The sequence below is a fragment of the Pristis pectinata genome, chromosome 1, assembly GCF_009764475.1.
Source record: "Pristis pectinata isolate sPriPec2 chromosome 1, sPriPec2.1.pri, whole genome shotgun sequence".
NCBI classification, from domain to species: Eukaryota; Metazoa; Chordata; class Chondrichthyes; order Rhinopristiformes; family Pristidae; genus Pristis; species Pristis pectinata.
Window position 1 is genome coordinate 83,838,846 of NC_067405.1, and position 19,756 is coordinate 83,858,601.

A 19,756-nucleotide genomic window follows, 5' to 3' on the forward strand; every position below is an offset into this window, starting at 1 on the left:
CTCTCCCCTCCCCCTCTCCCCTCCCCCCTCTCCCCTCTCCCCCTCTCCCCTCTCCCCCTCTCCCCCCCCCCCTCTCCCCCCTCCCCCCTCTCCCCCCTCTCCCTCCCCCTCTCCCCCTCCCCCTCTCCCCCTCCTCTCCCCCTCCCCCTCTCCCCCTCCTCTCCCTCTCCCCCTCGCTCCCAGTTCTGCCCTCCGCCCCTCCCTCCGCCAGCCTTGCGCTGTGTTTGTAGGTCACACCCTCCCTCCCTCCCTCTCTGACTGGGACAGTGAGCGCCGCCAGCCGCTCCTCTCCTGTGTCCCCGCCGGGTGATGTTCAGTTCCAAGTCCTCTCCCATCCTGCCGTCCTACTTCAGCGAGGGTTCCGAGGCGGACAAGCTGGACATCAGCACCAAGGTGCAGCTGCATGGCGTCCTGTGGAAGCGACCCTTCGGGAGGCCGTCCGCCAAATGGTCCAAAAGGTGAAGCTCGGCGCTGCCTCTGCCCACCGGCTGGGGTGTCCTGCTCCCGATCCCGATCCCGATCCCGCCTCCGATCCCCCCTCTCAAGTTTGGGGAGGTGGGGGCACGGGTGAGAGGCACGAACCCCTTTAACGTTTCTTTAAGTGCTCGTTTCTGTGGCTGTCGACGGCTCCAGCACGGTCGGTCCCTCGCCGTGTCCCGGGCTGGTTTACAGGGGAGACCGGGACACCTGCGAGGGCTGGGGAGGGAGTTGTGGTGGGACGGGGGGAGTATCGCAGGGCGCGGGTCCACACACCCGCCCGGTGTGAAGTCTCCCCCACTTTCTCCTAACGCGGAATCTTCAGGATGTCCACGCAGGTTACCGGAGCCCCCCAGCAACCCTGCCTTTAGATAGCGCCGTCAAGCGCTGCGAGGCAGCTCCCCTCAGCGATGTGACCCCGCTCCACGTTCGGGCCAGTGGACGGAAGCTTGGTCCGAGACAGAAGCGCTAAGGAGGGGGAAGGGGCGGGCGAGGGGAGATTGGCACCAATGGTCCTTCAGTGGGACCTAGATGATCCCTAGTTGTTCATTTACTGTTCATTGGGCTTGTGGTCAGCTTGTAGCATCGCTCCTTTGAAATTTTCTTGTGGAACCTGGGCGTCACTGTTAAGGCAGCATTTACTGCCCATCACTGCTCGCCGTAGGGAAGGTGGTGGTGAACCGCCGCAGTCCTTCTGGCGAGTTGCAGGGTGATGAAGGACCGGCGGTACATCTCCAAGTGGGGCTGGTGTGGGACTTGGAGGGGAGCTGCAGGTGATAGTGCTGCCCTGCACCTGCCGCCCTTGTCCTCCTCGCTGTTGGAGTTTGGATTAAACCTTGGGGACCTAATGCGGTGTATTTTGCAGATTACCTTGGGGATTCAGTGGTATTTGTTTGCGGTGATCATCCTGACCTCGTCTTAACACTGAATCCGTCCCTGTTCTGAAAACTGCTGACTCCTCTTCCTGGTTCCCCTGAGGATTTGGCCCTCCCTCACCACCACTACCACCGTCAGTCTGCTGTCAAACAAACTCTGCACCTTGCTGTCTTCCATTGCAGCCTTCCTTGCTCTCCGCTCCTGAAAGGCTCCTCCTGAGTCCCTCTTTCCCAGAGGTCCACCTCTGAATCCCACCAACACTGAACCAACCTGTTTCTGCCAGAGGTCTGGTGATGTCTAATGTTGCTCAACAAAAGCTTTTTCCCTCCTGGACCTCCTCCACCTCCCTGTGGCCTGGGACACAGTCATACCCCCGGCTCCTCTGCACCCCCATCCTGCAGAACTCACCTCGGCGAGGTTGGCCCACGGTGATTTCTCCCCTTCCCACACACACCCCCTTGTTAACTCCCCCTGCTAGCCTCCATCTTTGGCCACCTTCTGCTTCCAATTAGACAATATCTTGATACATGTTCCTGCGATCTTCCTTCTGTCCCTCTGCAATCTTCCCACAGCCACCCAGATACCTGCACTCGTCCAGGTATTGATCACACGTGAATTTACTTGCCCTGTCAATGGGGTCCGCACCCTGGCTACCAGACCCTGAACTTATCACCCCTCTTTCTTTCCTGTAAGAAGCACCTTAAATTTTACTTTGGGGACACAGGAGACTGCAGACGCTGGAATCTGGAGCAACAAACAATCTGCTGGAGGAACTCAGCGGGTCAGGAAGCATCTTTTGGGGGTGGGGTGGGGAAGAAGGAGTTCCCAGTCCCAATGCAGGGTCTCAGCCTGAAACATGGATAATTCTTTTCTCCCTGCAGATGCTGCTCAAACAAGCAGATTGTTTGTTGCTTAACGTTGGCTTTCTTCCTCTGGCCTGGTTTCTCCTTGTGTGGCTCATTTTTGTTTAAAGATATCACTGTAGTTTTGCCACGTTAGTTTAGCGACACTATGACCACTTTGATCTCTTTGCACCAAAATCAACCTTGTTTTTTTTTGTTCTAATTGTGTTTTTTCTTGTAAAAATTGTGTATAAATTATGTATAGTTTGTAATTTTCTTGCGAATGCTGCTTATCTGATGCTATGTGCCTGTGATGCTGCTGCAAGTAAGTTTTTCATTGCATTTGTGCACACATGTCCTTGTGCACATGACAATAAACTCCGCTTTGCAAATGCAGGTTTCTGTTGTAGCAGCGACTCCACTGGTGCGCTCCCTGCATGGCTGCTGAGCACCGATGGTGCCCCACTATAGGGTGCAATATTCAGCAGGATGCGGTCTTTTTCCTGAACAAATGCGACAGAGGGCACAGCAGTAGGGGGCGGGGCTCAGAGCCCAAATGATCAGCTGGTCAACATGCTAGTTAGCACTTAGCAACGCTGTTTAATATGGTGTACACAGTATTAGATAACTGAAGTAGCGATCAGCTTATTACAGGAACTGTTTATGTTTTCACTGACTTTTAAATAGGTAACAAAATAATATTTGGTGCAGCTTAGTAGGAACAGGAGGAGGTTGTTAAACCCATTGAGTCTCTTATACCGTTTCATGAGAACAAGGCCTGTTCTGTAACCGTTGATACCCTTGCCAAACAGGAATGTGTCAATCCCAGCCTGGAACTTGTCAGTTGACCCGAACTGTGACAGCACTTTGGGGAACAAGCAGTCCATATGACTGCCCCTTGTGGCTTTAGGAAGTGCCCCTGACGTTAGCACTGGGCAGCCCAGACCTGGTGTTAAACCAATGCCCCTTTGTCCAGAACTCCTCACCAGAGTTAGAATGATACAACACAGAACCAGGCCCTTCAGCCCACCACATCTGTGTCGACATTTTTGTCCATTTACACCAATCCCATTTGTCCGCATTAGGTCTATGTGCCTTGCCTATTTAAGTCCCTGTCTAAATGCCTCTGAAACATAGTGATTATATCGGATTCCACCACCTCCTCTGGCAGTGTGTTCCAGATATCAACCACTTCTGTTGTAAGAGAAAGTATAATTTCAGTCAGGTCAACCCTTAATCTTCTATATTCAAGGGAATACAAATCTAGTTTGTGAAACGAGTCCTTGTAATTTAACTGTTTAAGCCCTGCTGTTGTCCGACAAATTTCCTCCTCATCCTCTCCAGGTCCATTAGCCCACCTGAAGTGCAGTTTTATGTTAACCACTTTCACAGTGGGGAAGGTTGAACCATCTATCTCCCATGTGATGAATTGTTTATCCAGCATTAATGGGCTCCAGCTGAGATGTTATCGAATCAAGCACAAAAGGACCTTATTTGTAGTCCTACCAGAAAGCTGCTTCGTGTAACTTGGCACAATATGATGTTGTTTCAAGCTCGCCTGACACTGATTCTCAACCTCTTCCTCTTTTTTCCAGGTTCTTCCTCATCAAGGACAGCTTTTTGCTTTATTATGCGGAAAATGAAAGGAAAAACTTCGAGAGTAACAAATACTTCAACATTCACCCCAAGGTCAGTCACTGGATAATGGAAATCTCAAAGACTTGTGCTTCAATCAGAGCTCAGTGGGTCAAAGTTGAGTTTATTGTCACATGCACAAGTACACTTGTGCACAGGTGCAATGAAAATCTTGCAGCATCATTGCAGGCACATAGCATCAGAGACAGTGTCAGTTTAGTCTTGCAGTCAGAGGGTGTGGAGGGGTGAACTTTGGCCAGAACCCTGGGAGATCTCCCCTACTCTTCAAATTAACAGTTTGATGTTTTGTCCGTCAGGTGGTAATTCTGACAGTGCAGCACTCCCACAGTACTGCAGCCAGGGTTACATGCACATGTCTCTGCATTTGGAACCTGAAGTCACAAGCTCTGGGAGGGGAGATCATGACCCACTGAGATGCATTTAACAGCTAAAATAACAAGAAAGCACAGCTTGTCTCCGTCTCAGTTTGAAAGCTCATACTGGATGCTTGTCTCATAGGGACTGGGACAGGGGTTGGGGGGTGCTGGGTCTGGTAGACGTGACAGTGTTACAAGCACTCCCGAGTTTGAGTCATCCAACAGTCCTCGTTCTCCTCAGGGCAACCCTCAGGCATTTGTGAAGTTGGTCAACCTCCCAGAGCAGAGGGCAGATGGCCTCCCTACCCCTGCATCTCCCCGGGCTCTGCTGACATTCAGACTCGCCATGATCTCAGGGTTTGCCGACAGTAATCTGCTGAGTGGTGACTCCTGATTCTACCTGTCCCCCAGGTGCTTCCCCACCAGAGTCAGGCAATGGATCATAGAGTCATACAGCACGGGAACAGGCCCTTCAGCCCAACTGGTCCATGCCAACTAAGATTCCCATCTAAGCTAGTCCCATTTACCTGCATTTGGCCTAAATCCCTCTAAACCTTTCCTACCCATGTACCTGTCCAAGTAGCTTTTAACTGTTGTTAAACCACTTCCTCTGGCAGCTCGTTCCACATACTGACAACCCTCTGGGTGAAAAAGTTGCCTCCTCTCAGATTCCTATTAAATCTCTCCCCCCTCACCTTAAACCGATGCCCTCTAGTGCTTGATTCCCTCACCCTGGGAAAAAGACAGTGTGCATTCACCCTATCTATGCCCCTCATGATTTTATGATCTCTGTAAGATCATCCCTCATTCTCCTACGTTCCAGTGAAAGAAGTCCCAATCTGTTCAGCCTCTCTCCATAGCTGAGTCCCTCTAGTCCCAGCAACATTCTCGTAAATCAACTCTGCACTCTTTCCAGCTTAATGGCATCTTTCCTACGGCAGGATGACCAAAACTGAACACAGCGTTGGGTCTGTCTCCTCAGGACTGTGAGCAGAGTCTGATAGCAGGGCATTTCCCTGAATACTGGTCGGGCTCCCAGCTCTGCGCATCTGCCAGGCCACGTTGAGAAGACGTTTAAAAAGGCACTTGGCATCCTTGGCCCTGTAAACATTGGAACAGAGTGCCGAACCAGATATGTTATGGAAAATTATTTATTGGTTATATCCCCACTAGAGAAGTGTGCTCTATTCTGGGCACCATGCCACAGGAGGGATACTAAAGTCCTGAAGAATGCAGCTGCGATTTTGGACGGTAGAGGGATTAAGGAAGGAGGGATTGTTTTTCTTAAAGCAGGGAAAGTTTAAGGGGAGGATTTTTTTAAGAAGTTTAAAAGTGGGGATCCAGTTAAAGTGATTTAGTGGAGAATTTCTGGTGGAGAGAATTAGATGACCAGAGGGCACAAAGTCCAAAAGGAAGACAAGAAGTTTTCTAATACAGGCCTGGAATTCCCTTCGGAGGGTTTGGTGGAAGCAAATGTTCCAGGGGATGATGGTCCAAACTATCGTAATATATCACAATATAACACTGCCTGCCCCCTGTTGGACAGCTACTAAAGATCCAGGCTGATTTAGTGGAAGAATTCTGCCGTTCGGAGAGATGGTCACATTCCCAGGGAGCCATCCCATCGTACAAGGTGATGTCTCTCTTAGCCAGAATACCAGGGATTCAGCCAACCAGCTTCAGATGCACATGCCAATTCGGGACATTGACTACTTTCTGGGACGGGCTGCACTTCCTAACATCTGACCTTGGCTGCCTTTGCAATGTATTTGCGGCCCCGGCTCTCCCTAAACCATTTAAATGGAAGAATGTTTGTTCACAATCCCTTCCTTTACTTGTCTCATTGCTTTCAATCAGATTGACCTTACCTACATTTCCCTAAAATACAAAGCCCCAGCTGATTTAGACCAGTAAATAAGATGATTCATTGACTAGGCTGTGAGGTCAATTATGTAACGTACTATACTGTGCTAATGCTGCAAAAGGCTAACTTTCATGGCATTTATACCCTGTGTATGTATGCCTATGACAATAAATTTGAACTTGAACCAGAAGGATGGGCCAAATGGCCTCCTTGTTTGCTATCAGGTATTGACTGGCATTGGGACTCTCAGCAAGTGTCTTCGCCCTGATGCAGGTTTTGACCCAAACCATTGACAATTCCTTTCCCCCATAGTTCCTGCTTGACCCACTGAGTTCCTCCAGCAGGTTGTTTGTTGCAGCAAGTGCCTTGTTAGTAGCTGTGGGGAGGAGGTGGCTGCTGTATTTGATGCTGGGGTCCTCTTTGTGACGGGACAAATCCCTTGTCACGGTCAGAATCAAGTTTATTATCACTAACATAGGTCGTGGAATTTGTTGTTTTGCAGCGGCTGTACAATGTAAGACTTAAAAATTATTATTATAAGTCGGCAAAAAAATAGATAAATAAAATATTGCAAAAGAGGAATAATGAGGTAGTGTTCATGGGTTCATGGACCGTTGAGAAATCTGATGGCAGAGAGGAAGAAGCTGTTCCTAAAACATTGAGTGTGGGTCTTCCGGCTCCTGTACCCCCTCCCTGATGGTAGCAACGACAAAAGATATAAGGCCTCCCATCTACAGCCAAGGATCAGCTTCTTGCTCAGCCAGGCCTCAGGTTCTGGCCATCAGTCCTTCCACCATTGATCATTGAAAGCCGTTAACTTTTAACAACCTTGGAACATCCACCAGCCAGCCTCCTGTGACGTGCCCTACAAAACGTACCACTTCTTCAGTTATTAGCTGTGACTAAAAATACAGTGCTGACCCAAAATCTCTCTCCTGGAAAATGTGCAGCATTGAGCAGTGTATGAGGAGCCTGGTGATCTCTGGAAGTGTGAGGCTGCCTGTGATTCGCAAGTGGATTCCTGGACCAGCCTTGAACGGCAGGTCCACAAGAGGCTGAGCTGGTTGGATGAGGGTTCTGACTCTGGGCAGTTGCTCTGGAGGCACAGAACACAGCACATAGAACAAAGAACGCAGAACATAGAACATAAACGCAGAACATAGAACATAAACGCAGAACATAGAACATAGGACGGAGAACATAGAACATAAACGCAGAACATAGAACATAAACGCAGAACATAGAACATAGGACGGAGAACATAGAACATAAACGCAGAACATAGAACATAAACGCAGAACATAGAACATAGGATGGAGAACATAGAACATAAACGCAGAACATAGAACATGAACGTAGAACAATACAGCACAGGAACGAGCCCTTCAACCCACAATGTCTGTGCTGACCATGATGACACTTTGAGCTGCACGTCTGCCTGCTTATGGTCTCTATCCCTCCATCCCCTGCCTGTTCAGGTGCCTGTCTAAATGCCCCTTAAACGTTGCTATCGTATCTGCCTCCACCACCACCCCTGGTAGTGCGTTCCAGGCACCCACCACTCTCTGTGTAAAAAAAGCTTGCCTTGCAAATCTCCTTTAAACTTTCTCCCTCTCACCTTAATTCTATGCCACCTAGTTTTGACACTTCCACCCTGGGAAAATTTTGACTATCTACCTTATCTATGCCTCTCATATATTTATATACTCTCCCCTCAGCCTCTAACTCTCCAGAGAAAACAATCCAAGATTGTCCAAACTCTCCTTATAGCTAATACTCTCTAATCCTGGTGAACCTCTTCTGCACCCTCTCTAAAGCCTCCGCATCTTTCCTGTAATGCAACGACCAGAACTGCACCCAATACTCCAAATATGGCCAAACAAAAGTTTTATACAACTGCAATGTGACTTCCAACTTTTATACTCAATGCTCTGACCGATGAAGGTTTGACATACACCTTCTTTACCATCCTACCTACCTGTGTTGCCACTTACAGGGAGCTATGGCCTTGCAAATGGATGAGGGAAGGATGTACTTGCCTATCAGGTGTCTGTCTCTGAGCTCAGAGGATGTGCACTGGCCACAGGGTGTTGTGGACAGCAACGGTTGTATGAGTGCCACTGAAACAGTTGTGTCCAGGTGTCGAGGTCGCTCCATGCCCTAATGCTTCAGATACTCAGGAGACCCGGATAACAGCCAGACTGGGTGCAACTTGGCTGAAGTTGCAGATTTTCAATTAATTTGTTTCCTATTGCATTGGTTCACAACAGGGAAACTTGTTTGACATGATCAAATAAACAATCTGCTGGAGGAACTCAGCAGGACGAGCAGCATCTGTGGGGGGGAGAAGGAATTGTTGACACTTCAGGTTGAAACTCTGTACCTGAAACATCAACAATTCCTTCACCGTCCACAGATGCTGCTCGACCTGCTGAGTTCCTCCAGCAGATTGCGTGTTGCTCCAGATTCCAGCATCTGCAATCTCTTGTGTCTCCCTTGTTTGATGTGACATTGTAGAATTAATATCAATAACAGCACTGGAGATCAGAGGCCTATTCTTGTTTAAAAGTGGCCGATGGGATCTTTCCATCCACTTGAGAGAGCAAAGAGGGCCTCAGTTTGCCCTCTACACACCGCACCAGAGCATTAGTCAGCCTCCAGAGTGGAATATTATGAGGATATTTTCCTATTGTGATGATGTACCTCCCCTTTTACACGGCAGCATTGTCCCATCGGACAATTAGAATGCAGCTGCGGAAAGCCCGGACAGGGGCCTTGTCCCATCAACCTTGGGTTAATTAAATCCAGACCACGTCATTGCAAGTGGGATGTATTTAAAGGGCCACGCGTCACTGCCAAATCCCAGTCCTGAAGTTCAGTATTCAGGGGGACAAGTTCCCTGGGTCAGCCGTTCTTTTCCAAGTTTTAAATGCATGACCCAGCGAACACTGTGGATTGGGCTCTGAGCTGACCAAGTCCGAATGTTCGGTGCCCCGTTGCAGTGCGGAAATGCTGGAAGGGACATTACACCAAGACCCCAGCTGCTCTAGCCCCTGGTGGGAGGTCTTGAAGAGCAGGAGAGGGTGTCCTGGTGAACACACGTCCTTCAACCAGCTTTGGGAAAACACATCATCTGGCCATTATCTCATTGCTGGGACCTTGCTGTCCACGAACTGGTTGCAACAAACCGTTCCTCCATTACAGTCATGGAGAAGATCATTTTGTTGACTTTAAGTCTCCCACGGCCAAAGACCGTCTTTGGAACTGTACCTACCTCAGTTTATGAGTGCTTCATTCGTGAAGACACCAGGTCATGAAAGACGCTATATAAATGTAAACCCATCTCGCAGCAGGAAGCTGCTGCACCATTAAGATAACTTTACAGATGAGTACTGGAGAAATACTCCACTCCCTTAAGGCTAATGTGCCAGTTTCTTTCTTTAACATTGGGAGCTAGTTTAGGAATTAGCAGCTATGGAGAGGCTCACCACATGCAGTGGGTGAGAATTTCACTCACTGACTGTTTAATCTGAATATTTCCATTTTGTAACAAGCTTCAGATCACTCCTTGGTTAGACCGCACTGTGAGTGTTGTGTCCATATAATAAGAAGGCTATGAAGGCACCGAGGAGGGTTAGATACCAAGATTGTCAGGAGTGACTCACTGAGATATAAAACCCCTCAGGAAAGAATGAGGACCTGGGTCCCATTTCTCCAGTGTGTCGGAGACATGGTGATGTTGGCCTCTGGCTGAAATCATCAGCCATTCCTTGTAGGTAATATCCTCCCTAAGCTTTGTCAATCCTGCTACTGCAGCCCAGGGTATGTGACACAATCCACAATCAATTTTTCTGTATAATTAGTGTACGTTAAAGAGATAATACATCAGGTACAAAATCAGATTGAAAATCAAAAAACTGCAGTGCTGAAAATCCAAAATAAAAACAGAAAATGCTGGAAATCCTCCAGCAACACGCACTGAACACTGGAGGAGCTCAGCGGGTCGGGCAGCATCTGTGGAGGGAAATGGACAGTCGACATTTCGGGTCCAGACTCTTCATCAGGACTGGAAAGGAAGAGGGCAGAAGCCAGAACGAAAAGGTAGGGGAGGGGAAGAAAGAGGTAGAATAAAAAGAAGTCCTCAGCAGGTTGGGCAGAATCTGTGGAGAGAGGAACAGAATTAATGTTTCGCTCCGAGACCCTTCGTCAGAACAAAAGCAGGTTGTTATTGTTCATCTGATATTACGAGCTTTACATCCATGCTTAATCTTCCTGGCCTCCTGGGGGCAGTGCTGAGTCCTGGATATTGTCAACGAACAGTAAAATAGGACAGGAAGTGTTCAGCCCGTCAGGCAGCATCTGTGAAGGAGCAGAGTTTGTGTTTCAGGTCAACAACCTTTCCGATGAAAGGCTACTGAGATAAGGAACTAAAGCAGGAGTGGCCCATTTGGCCCCTCACGTCTGCACTGCCCTTACTGGATGACCTGAAACATTAGCTCTGTTTCTCTCTCCACAGATGCTGCCTGACCTGCTGAGCAGTTCCAGAAATGTTTGACATTATTTCAGGTTTCGGCAGCTGCAGTGCTTTCGCTTTGATTGTGGATTTGGATTTGGTTTTGGTTTGGTTTTGCTTTGGTTTTAGGGTGGTGATGAGGCCTGAGAATCCAGCGATACTGCATGTTTTTGGGGAATAGCCAGTGTTAAATGATTCCACCCTAGACTGAGGTTTGAATCGCTGAGCTTTCTAAACATCATCTGTAAAACTGCAGCGGCTTTTCAAGAAATCAGGATGATTTATTTCCATGAATGAGTTGGCCAGCAGCAGACGTGCTTTGAGACGAGTGAGTCACCACATTACTCAATCAATGGCTTCACCCATGGCAGAGTGACATCTCCTTTCAGTGGAAGACTGAGATTCAGCCAACAGTTGCCTGCCTCGCCGCTGTGCTATTCAACAAAGATGAAAAGCTTATTAATTTTTTTTCTGTTTAATATGACTTTCTATAAATAGACCCGTGCTGTAAATGTAGTTCAGTGTTTGTCCCTTTGACCTTGTCTTTGTGACGGTCCAATCACTGATTCCCGCAGTGCTTACCACAGGCCAATACTCCATGTGGGCTTGTTATGTGGGAGCGTACCTGCTGTAACATTGCTATAACGTGGAAAATCTCTTCACCCAACCATAGACTGTAGTTTACGACCCCTCAGCTCCAGTCACAAGTCCACTTCCTGCCAGGGCCCACTGTGGTTTCTGCTGTGCGGTCTGGAACTAGGGATTGTAAATATAACAGAGCGGTTATTAAATCCAGAGACACAAGAGACTGCTGATGCTGGAATCTGGAGCAACACACAAGATGCTGGAGGGACTGAGAGGATCAGGCAGCATCTGTGGAGGGTAATGGACGGTTGATGTTTCGAGTCATCTGGACTGAGATGGAGGGTCTTGATCCAGAATGTTGACCATCCATTTCCCTCAACAGATGCTGCCTGACCCACTGCGTTCCAGCAGCATCTTGTGTGTTGCTTGAGATTAAATCCAGTAGCGAGTCCTGACCCAGGGAATGGGAACAGCTTGAACTTGCTGCCTCAAGGAAGGGTTGAGCAAGAACCCCAGGGAATAGTCCAGGTTTCAGGAGAACTTGGATAAGCAAAGAGTTACAGAGGAATACAACATGGAAACAGGTCCTTCGGCCCAATTCACTCAATCTGGTAATCGTTGGAACAGGATAAGCTGTGCAGAAGGGACAGCAGGACGCCAGAGGGATGAACAGCCTGCATAGAGAGTAGCAAAAGGTATCAAAGAGGAGGTATCAAGGAGGAGGCATCAGAATAGGAAATAGGGATCAGGGATAGGGAGAAGGATCACATAAATAGGCTTTAAACTAATGGGGGGGATGGTTCCAGTGAACAGAATTTTAATATATCTAAGAGAAATGAGAGCAGTGGCAAAAATAGAGAGGGAAGAATAGAAATCAGAGTGTGACAGGAAAGAGCAGAAAATAATTGGAATTGGTTTATCATTGTCACATGTAGCGAGGTACAGTGAAAAGCCTCTTTTGCATGGCATCCAGACAGATCATTTCATCACATTAGTACATCGAGGTAGTATAAGGGAAAAGCAATAACAGAATGCAGAATAAAGTGTTACAGTTACAGAGAAAGTGCAGTGCAGGCAGACAATAAGGTGCAACGGCCACGACGAGGTAGACTGTGGGGTCAAGAGTTCATCTTTATCATTATGAGAGGTCCATTCAAGAGCCTTATAGCAGTGGGGCAGAAGCTGTCCTTGCCCTGGTGTCATAAGAATAAATGAGTCCTTTTCAGGCTGGATGGAGATAAATAGTGGAGTAATAGACATCAGTTCTTGGCCCTCAGTTGTTTACTGTTTACATGAATGACCTGGAGGAGAGAATGAAATGTAAGGTGTGAGGTCATGCACTTTGGTAGGAGGAATCAAAAGGATTGAAGTGGAGAAGGACTGCAGGTGAGTAAAGTACAGAGGGATCTGGATGTTCTAGTGTATGAATCACAAAACGTTAGCAGGCAGATGCAGCGGGTGGTAGAGGAGGGAAGCAGCTCAGAAGTTCCAGCTGTACTGGGTGTGGGTGTGGGTGAGGCCACAACTGCACAGTTTTGGTCCCCTTATCGAAGAAAGGATACAGTAGGATTGGAAGGACAAGGGACGGTCTTATTAAAACCTAAAATCCCAAGAGGATATGACAGGGTAGATGTTGAGATGTTTTCACTAGTGGGAGAATCTGAAAGGAGGGGTTCACAGTAACAAGATTAGGGGCTGACCATCTAAAACTGAGGTGGGCAGGAATTGTTTCTCACAGAGGGTGGTGAATCTCTACTCTGGAAGGGTGTGGAGGCCAGATCAGTGGGGGGGGGGGATTTAAAGAGGGGGCAAGATAGATTTTTGAAAGATTGGGGAATTGACTGTGATGGGGAACTGGCACAGAAAAGGCATCGAGGCCTGGGGCAGATCAGCAATGGTGGGACAGGCTTGAGGGGCCGTGGCCTATTTCTGCACCTTGCAGAGAGTGGCAGCTGGGAGCAGAAAGTAGAGGAGAATAGTAGGGAGTGGGTGTCAGAGAGTAGGGAGTGTTAGCAGGGAATAGCAGCAGGGAGCAGGGAATACAGATCAGCACCAGGGTGTAGTAAGGGAGCGGGGAGGAAGGAGTGGCAGGGAATCTACAGAGAAGTAGTAGAGTGTAGTGGAAGGGAGATGGATGGAGCATGAATGACTAGGAAGTTGCAGGGAGTAAGGAGCGAGGAATAGGGAATAGCACTGAGGAACAGGAAGCCAGGAAGTAGGGAGCAGGGAGTAAATAGGAATTAGGAATAGGAGTTGGTTTATTATTGATATGTACCAAGATACATAGAAACATAGAAAAACCTACAGCACAATTCAGGCCCTTTGGCCCACAAAACTGTGCCGAACATGTCCCTACCCTAGAAATTACTAGGCTTACCCATAGCCCTCTATTTTACTCAGCTCTATATACCTATCCAACAGTCTCTTAAAAGACCCTGTCGTATCCACCCCCACCACCGTTGCCGGCAGCCCATTACATGCACTCACCACTCTGAGTAAAAAAACTTACCCCTGACATCTCCTCTATGCCTACTCCCCAGCACCTTAAACCTATGTCATCTTGTGGCCACGATTTCAGCCCTGGGGAAAAGCCTCTGACTATCCACCCCATCAATGCCTCTCATCATCTTATACACCTCTATCAGGTCCCCCCTCATCCTCCTTCGCTCCAAGGAGAAAAGGCCGAGTTCCCTCAACCTGCTTTCATAAGGCATGCTCCACAATCCAGGCAGCATCCTTGTAAATCTCCTCTGCACCCTTTCTATGGCTTCAACATCCTTCCTGTAGTGAGGTGACCAGAACTGAGCACAGTACTCCAAGTGGGGTCTGACCAGGGTCCTATATAGCTGCAACAATACCTCCCGGCTCCTAAATTCAATTCTCCGATTGATGAAGGACAATACACCATATGCCTTCTTAACCACAGAGTCAACCTGCGTAGCCACTTTGAACGTCCTATGGACTTGGACCCCAAGATCCCTCTGATCCTCCACACTGCCAAGAGTCCCACCATTAATACTATATTCTGACATCATACTTGACCTACCAAAATGAACCACTTCACACTTATCTGGGTTGAACTGCATCAGCCACTTTTCAGCCCAACTTTGCATCCTATCTATATCCCGCTGTAACCTCTGACAGCCCTCCATACTATCCACAACACATCCAACCTTTGTGTCATCCGCAAACTTACTAACCCATCCCTTCACTTCCTCATCCAGGTCGTTTATAAAAATCACAAAGAGTAAGGGTCCCAGAACAGATCCCTACGGTACACCACTGGTCACCGACCTCCATGCAGAATACTACCCTTCAACAACCACTCTTTGCCTTCTGTGAGCCAGCCAGTTTTGGATCCACATTGCAATGTCCCCTTGGATCCCATGCCTCCTTACTTTCTCAATAAGCCTTGCATGGGGTACCTTATCAAATGCCTTGCTGAAATCCATATACATTACATCTACTGCTCTCCCTTCATCGATGTGTTTAGTCACATCCTCAAAAAATTCAATCAGGCTCGTAAGGCAGGACCTGCCCTTGACAAAGCCATGCTGACTATTCCTAATCATATTATACCTCTCCAAATGTTCATAAATCCTGCCTCTCAGGATCTTCTCCATCAGCTTACCAACCACTGAAGTAAGACTCACCGGTCTATAATTGCCTGGGATATCTCTACTCCCTTTCTTGAATAAGGGAACAACATCCACAACCCTCCAATTCTCTGGAACCTCTCCCATCTCCATCGATGATGCAAAGATCATCGTCAGAGGCTCCGCAATCTCCTCCCTCGCCTCCCCCAGCAGCCAGGGGTACATCTCAACTGGTCCTGGCGACTTATCCAACTTGATGCTTTCCAAATGTTCCAGCACCTGCTCAAGCTTTTCAGCCTGCTGCAAGTCCTCACTACAATCACCAAGATCTTTTTCCATAGTGAATACTGATGTAAAGTATTCATTAAATACCTGCGCTATTTCTTCCGGATCCATACACACTTTCCCACTGCTGCGCTTGATAGGCCCTATTCTTTCACATCTTATCCTCTTGCTCTTCACATACTTGTAGAACGCCTTGGGGTTTTTCTTAAACCTGCCCACCAAGGCCTTCTCATGGCCCCTTCTGGCTCTCCTAATTTCCTTCTTAAGCTCCTTCCTGTTAGCCTTATACTCTTCCAGATCTCTAACATTACCTAGCTCTCTGAACCTTTTGTAAGTTTTTCTTTTCCTTTTGACTAGACTTATTATAGCCTTTGTACACCACGGTTCCTGTATCCTCTTATGACTCCCCTGTCTCATTGGAACATGCCTATTGTAGAACTCCACACAAATATCCCCTGAATATTTGCCACATTTCTTCCGTACTTTTCCCTGAGAACATCTGTTCCCAATTTAATCTTCCAATTTCTTGCCTGAGAGCCTCATAATTCCCTTTACTCCAAGTAAGCGCCTTTCTAGTCTGTCTGTTCCTATCTCTCTCCAGTGCTATCGTAAAGGAGATAGAATTATGATCACTATCACCAAAATGCTCACCCACTGAGAGGTCTGATCCCTGACCAGGTTCATCTCCCAATACCAAATCAAGCAAAGCCTCTCCTCTTGTAGGCCTATCTACATATTGTGTCAAGAATCCTTCCTGAACACACTTAACAAACTCCATCCCATCTAAACCCCTCACTGTCTGGAGATGCCAATCAATGTTTGGGAAGTTAAAATCTCCCATCACAACAACTCTGTTATTCTCACACCTTTCTAGGATCTGCTTCCCTATCTGTTCCTCAATATCCTTGTTACTACTGGATGGCCTATAAAACACACCCAGAAAAGTTATTGACCCCTTCCTGTTCCTAACCTCCACCCACAGAGTCTCCGTAGACAGTCCCTCCATGACGTCCACCTTTTCTGCAGCCATGACACTATCTCTGATCAACAGTGCCACTCCCCCACCTCTTTTGCCTCCCTCCCTGTCCTTTCTGAAACATCTAAAACCCAGCACTTGAAGCAACCATTCCAGTCCCTGAGCCATCCAAGTGTCTGTAATGGCCACCACCTCGTAACTCCAAGTATTTATCCAAGCTCTAAGCTCATCCGCCTTGTTCACTATACTCCTTGCATTAAAATAGACACATCTCAAACCGTCAGTCTGAGCACGTCCCTTCTCTATCACCTGCCTGTCCTCCCTCTCGTACTGTCTACAAGCTTTCTCTATTTGAGAGCCAAATGCTTCTTGCCCAGTCTCTCCAGTTTGGATCCCACCCCCCAACAATTCTAGTTTAAACCCTCCCCAGTAGCCTTAGCAAACCTCCCCGCCAGGATATTGGTCCCCCTGGGATTCAAGTGCAACCCGTCCTCTTTGTACAGGTCATACCTGCCCCAAAAGAGGCCCCAGTGATCCAGAAATCTGAATCCCTGCTCCTTACTCCAATCCCTCAGCCACGCATTTAACCTCCTCCTCATTCTGTTCCTATACCCACTGTCACTTGGCACAGGCAGTAATCCGGAAATTACTACCTTTGAGGTCCTGCTTCTCAACTTCCTTCCTAACTCCTGATATTCATTTTTCAGGACCTCATCCCTTTTCCTACCTATGTTGTTGGTACCAATATGTACCACGACCTCTGGCTGTTCTCCTCCCTCTGCAGGATATCTTGGACGCGATCTGAAACATCCCGGACCCACGCACCTGGGAGGCAAACTACCATCCGAGTTTCCTTCCTGCGTCCACAGAATCACCTGTCTGCCCACCTAACTATAGAGTCCCCTATCACTACTGCCCTCCTCTCTCCTTCCCTACCCTTCTGAGCCACAGGGCCGGACTCTGTGCCAGAGACACTGCCACTGTTGCTTCCCCCAGGTCGGCTGTCTCCCCCAACAGTACTCAAGCAGGAGCACTTATTGTCAAGGGGTACAGCCACAGGGGTACTCTCTAGTACCTGACTCTTCCCCTTCCCCCTCCTGACTGTGACCCACTTGCCTGACTGCCGTGGCCCCAGTGTGACCACCTGCCTATAACTCCTTTCTATCACCTCCTCATTCTCCCTGACCAGCCGAAGATCATCGAGCTACATCTCCAGTTCCCTAACATGGTCCCTCAGGAGCTGCAGCTCGACACACCTGGTGCAGATGTAGCCTTCCTGGAGGCAGGGAGACTCCTGGAACTCCCACATCTGACACCAAGTACAGGAAACCGCACTCATACCCTTCCTTAACTCAAGTCACCTACTTCTCCTCGCCCCTTTATGCCTAAGCCCCTTGAGCCAAAGCCCAAACACTCTGCTCCCTCTCACTCTGCTGCCTGCTCCGACGCTGCCCGCTGGATATGGCGGTTTGCTTTTTAAACTGCCTGCACCTTACCTGCTGATGTCACGCGTTACATCTGGGAATTTGAAGCTCTCAACCCTCTCCACCTCAATACCATTGATACATGCAGGGGTGTGTACTCCACCTCCCTTCCTGAAGTCAATGACCAGCTCTCTTGTTTTGCTGACGTTGAGGGAAAGGTTGTTGTTTTGGCACCATGCCACCAGGCTCCCTATCTCCTTCCTGTACTCCATTTTGTCATTGTTTGAGATACAGCTCGTTACAGAGCTGTCACCTGCAAACTTGTAGATGGAGTCTGAGCAGAATCTGGCCCCACAGTTGTGAGTGTACAGGGAGTAAAGTAGGGTGCTGAGGACGCAGCCTTGTGGGGCACCGCGACAAGGAAGTATGGAGTGGCAGCGGCAAGCACAGAGCAGCAACAGGGAGTAGAGAGTCACCCTTGGGAGCAGGGAGTAGGAAATGACAACAGGGGTGTAGAAGCAGGAAGTAACATTGGGAGCTGGGAGCAAGAAGTAGGGAGTCATTCCAGGGAGCGGGGGTAACTGCAGGGAACAGGGTGTAGGGAGTACCAGCAGGGAGCAGGAAATAGGAAGTGGCACTGGGGTACAGGGATTAGCCAGTAGCAATAGAACATAGAAGAGTACAGCACAGGAACAGGCCCTTCAGCCCACGATGTTGTGCCAAACTAATTAAGCTAATGACGCCTAACTAAACTAATGCCTTCTGCCTGCACAATGTCCATATCCCTCCATTCTCTGTGCATTCATGCGCCTGTCTAAGAGCCTCTCAAACACGTCTATTGTTTCTGCCTCCACCACCACCCTGGCAGCAGAGAACGGTAGTAAGCTGGTTGTTTCCAGCACTGACCGAGAGCTAGGTGCCAGATGCAGGGCTGATGTTCAGCAAGTCCCTCCAGCGGCTCTAGATGTGCCCTAGGTTAGTGGGGCTGGGCTGTGGTGCACAGCTTCATGCTGCCTCTCCCTCGAAGCCCTGAGGGTTTTGGTGTCCTGTTACCTCTTCCTCTTCACCACCAACACCGGGGGGGGAATGGGGGGCGAAGGTGAGAGAATCCGACCAAAACCCAGACATGACACAAGCACTAAAGGGCTGCCGAGACTAAGCACAGACTGCAGCCTGTTACCTTGAGGTTAATCTTACCATCAGCTGCAGTACCAGGCCAGTGGGAGGACACTCAAGGCTGGGCCAGCTTCTCTGCATGCAAATTATAGGAAAAATGGCAAAAGTTGAGTCAAAAAGTACCCAAACCAACTGCCTCCAAATATTGGGGAGGAACAAAAAACTGCAGATGCTGGAATCTGAAGAAAACCATAGGTTGTTGGTGGAACTCAGCAGGTCAGTCAGCCTAATGGAATGCAATATTGAGTTGTCCCATTTCAGGTAACCCTCTCTCCATCTCCTCCCTCTCCCTCCCACTCCCCCAGCTCCCACCTTCTTGGTGCTTCCATGCCATCCCATCCCAGCCACTCCCCTCCCCCACGCTCTGCATTTGTTTTTGATCCTAACTCTACAGCCCTTCACTATTTACCTCCCATACTTGATTATCTTCTAACTTCTACATTATCCCACGTTTCCTGTCTCCACCCTGCCTTGGTGTAATTCACTGACCTGACTATAATTATATCACTGCTGGCCCTGGGTACCCTCCCTCCTCCCCTCCCCCACCCCCTGATTGGCTACAACTGAGCACACCCACTCCTCTCTCTAAGCCCATATGAAGGGTCTCGGCCCGAAACGTTGACAGTTCCTCCACTGATGCTGACTGGCTTGTTGAGTTCCTCCAGCAATTTGTGGTTTGTCCCAAATATTAGCCCTGAATTACCTTGTCAAAGCAAACGTGATCCAGGGTCGAAATGTCAAATACTAGAGGGGATGCATTTAAGGTGAGAAGGGGGTAAGTTCAAAGAAGATGTGCGGGGCAGGTTTTTTTACACAGAGAGTGGTGGGTGCCTGAAATACACTGCCAGGGGTGATAGTGGAGGCAGATAGCATAGGAACGTTTAAGAGAATGTGCAGAGAAGGGAGGGATGAGGACCTTGTGCAGGCAATTAGTTTAATTAGTTTGGCACGGTATTGTGGGCCGAAGGGCCTGTTCCTGTCCTGTTCTATGTTCCATAGAGCTGCTCCTTCAGTGAGCTGGTCCTTCCCTGCTGTGCTGCTGAAGTCTGGGTGTGCAGTCTGTGCTCGCCTTCTGTAAGGCGACTGGGCTCAGGACCAGGGTGGGGGCTGATCTCTGACCGGGCTACTGC

General features: G+C 48.7%; 1 protein-coding gene across 2 annotated transcripts in view; it reads left to right on the forward strand.

Moving 5' to 3' along the window:
- The first annotated feature begins 252 nt into the window (after positions 1-252).
- The window catches only part of plekhd1 (pleckstrin homology domain containing, family D (with coiled-coil domains) member 1), a 77,270-nt gene continuing 57,766 nt past the window's right edge, over positions 253-19,756 (forward strand). The window contains exons 1-2 of one of the 2 annotated variants that reach the window (XM_052027479.1): positions 253-458; positions 3,791-3,884. In XM_052027479.1, coding sequence (XP_051883439.1) covers positions 310-458; positions 3,791-3,884 — 243 coding nt within the window. In that variant the 5' untranslated portion in view covers positions 253-309. The remainder of the gene's footprint in view (positions 459-3,790; positions 3,885-19,756) is intronic. The other variant, XM_052027488.1, reaches the window with a different exon arrangement.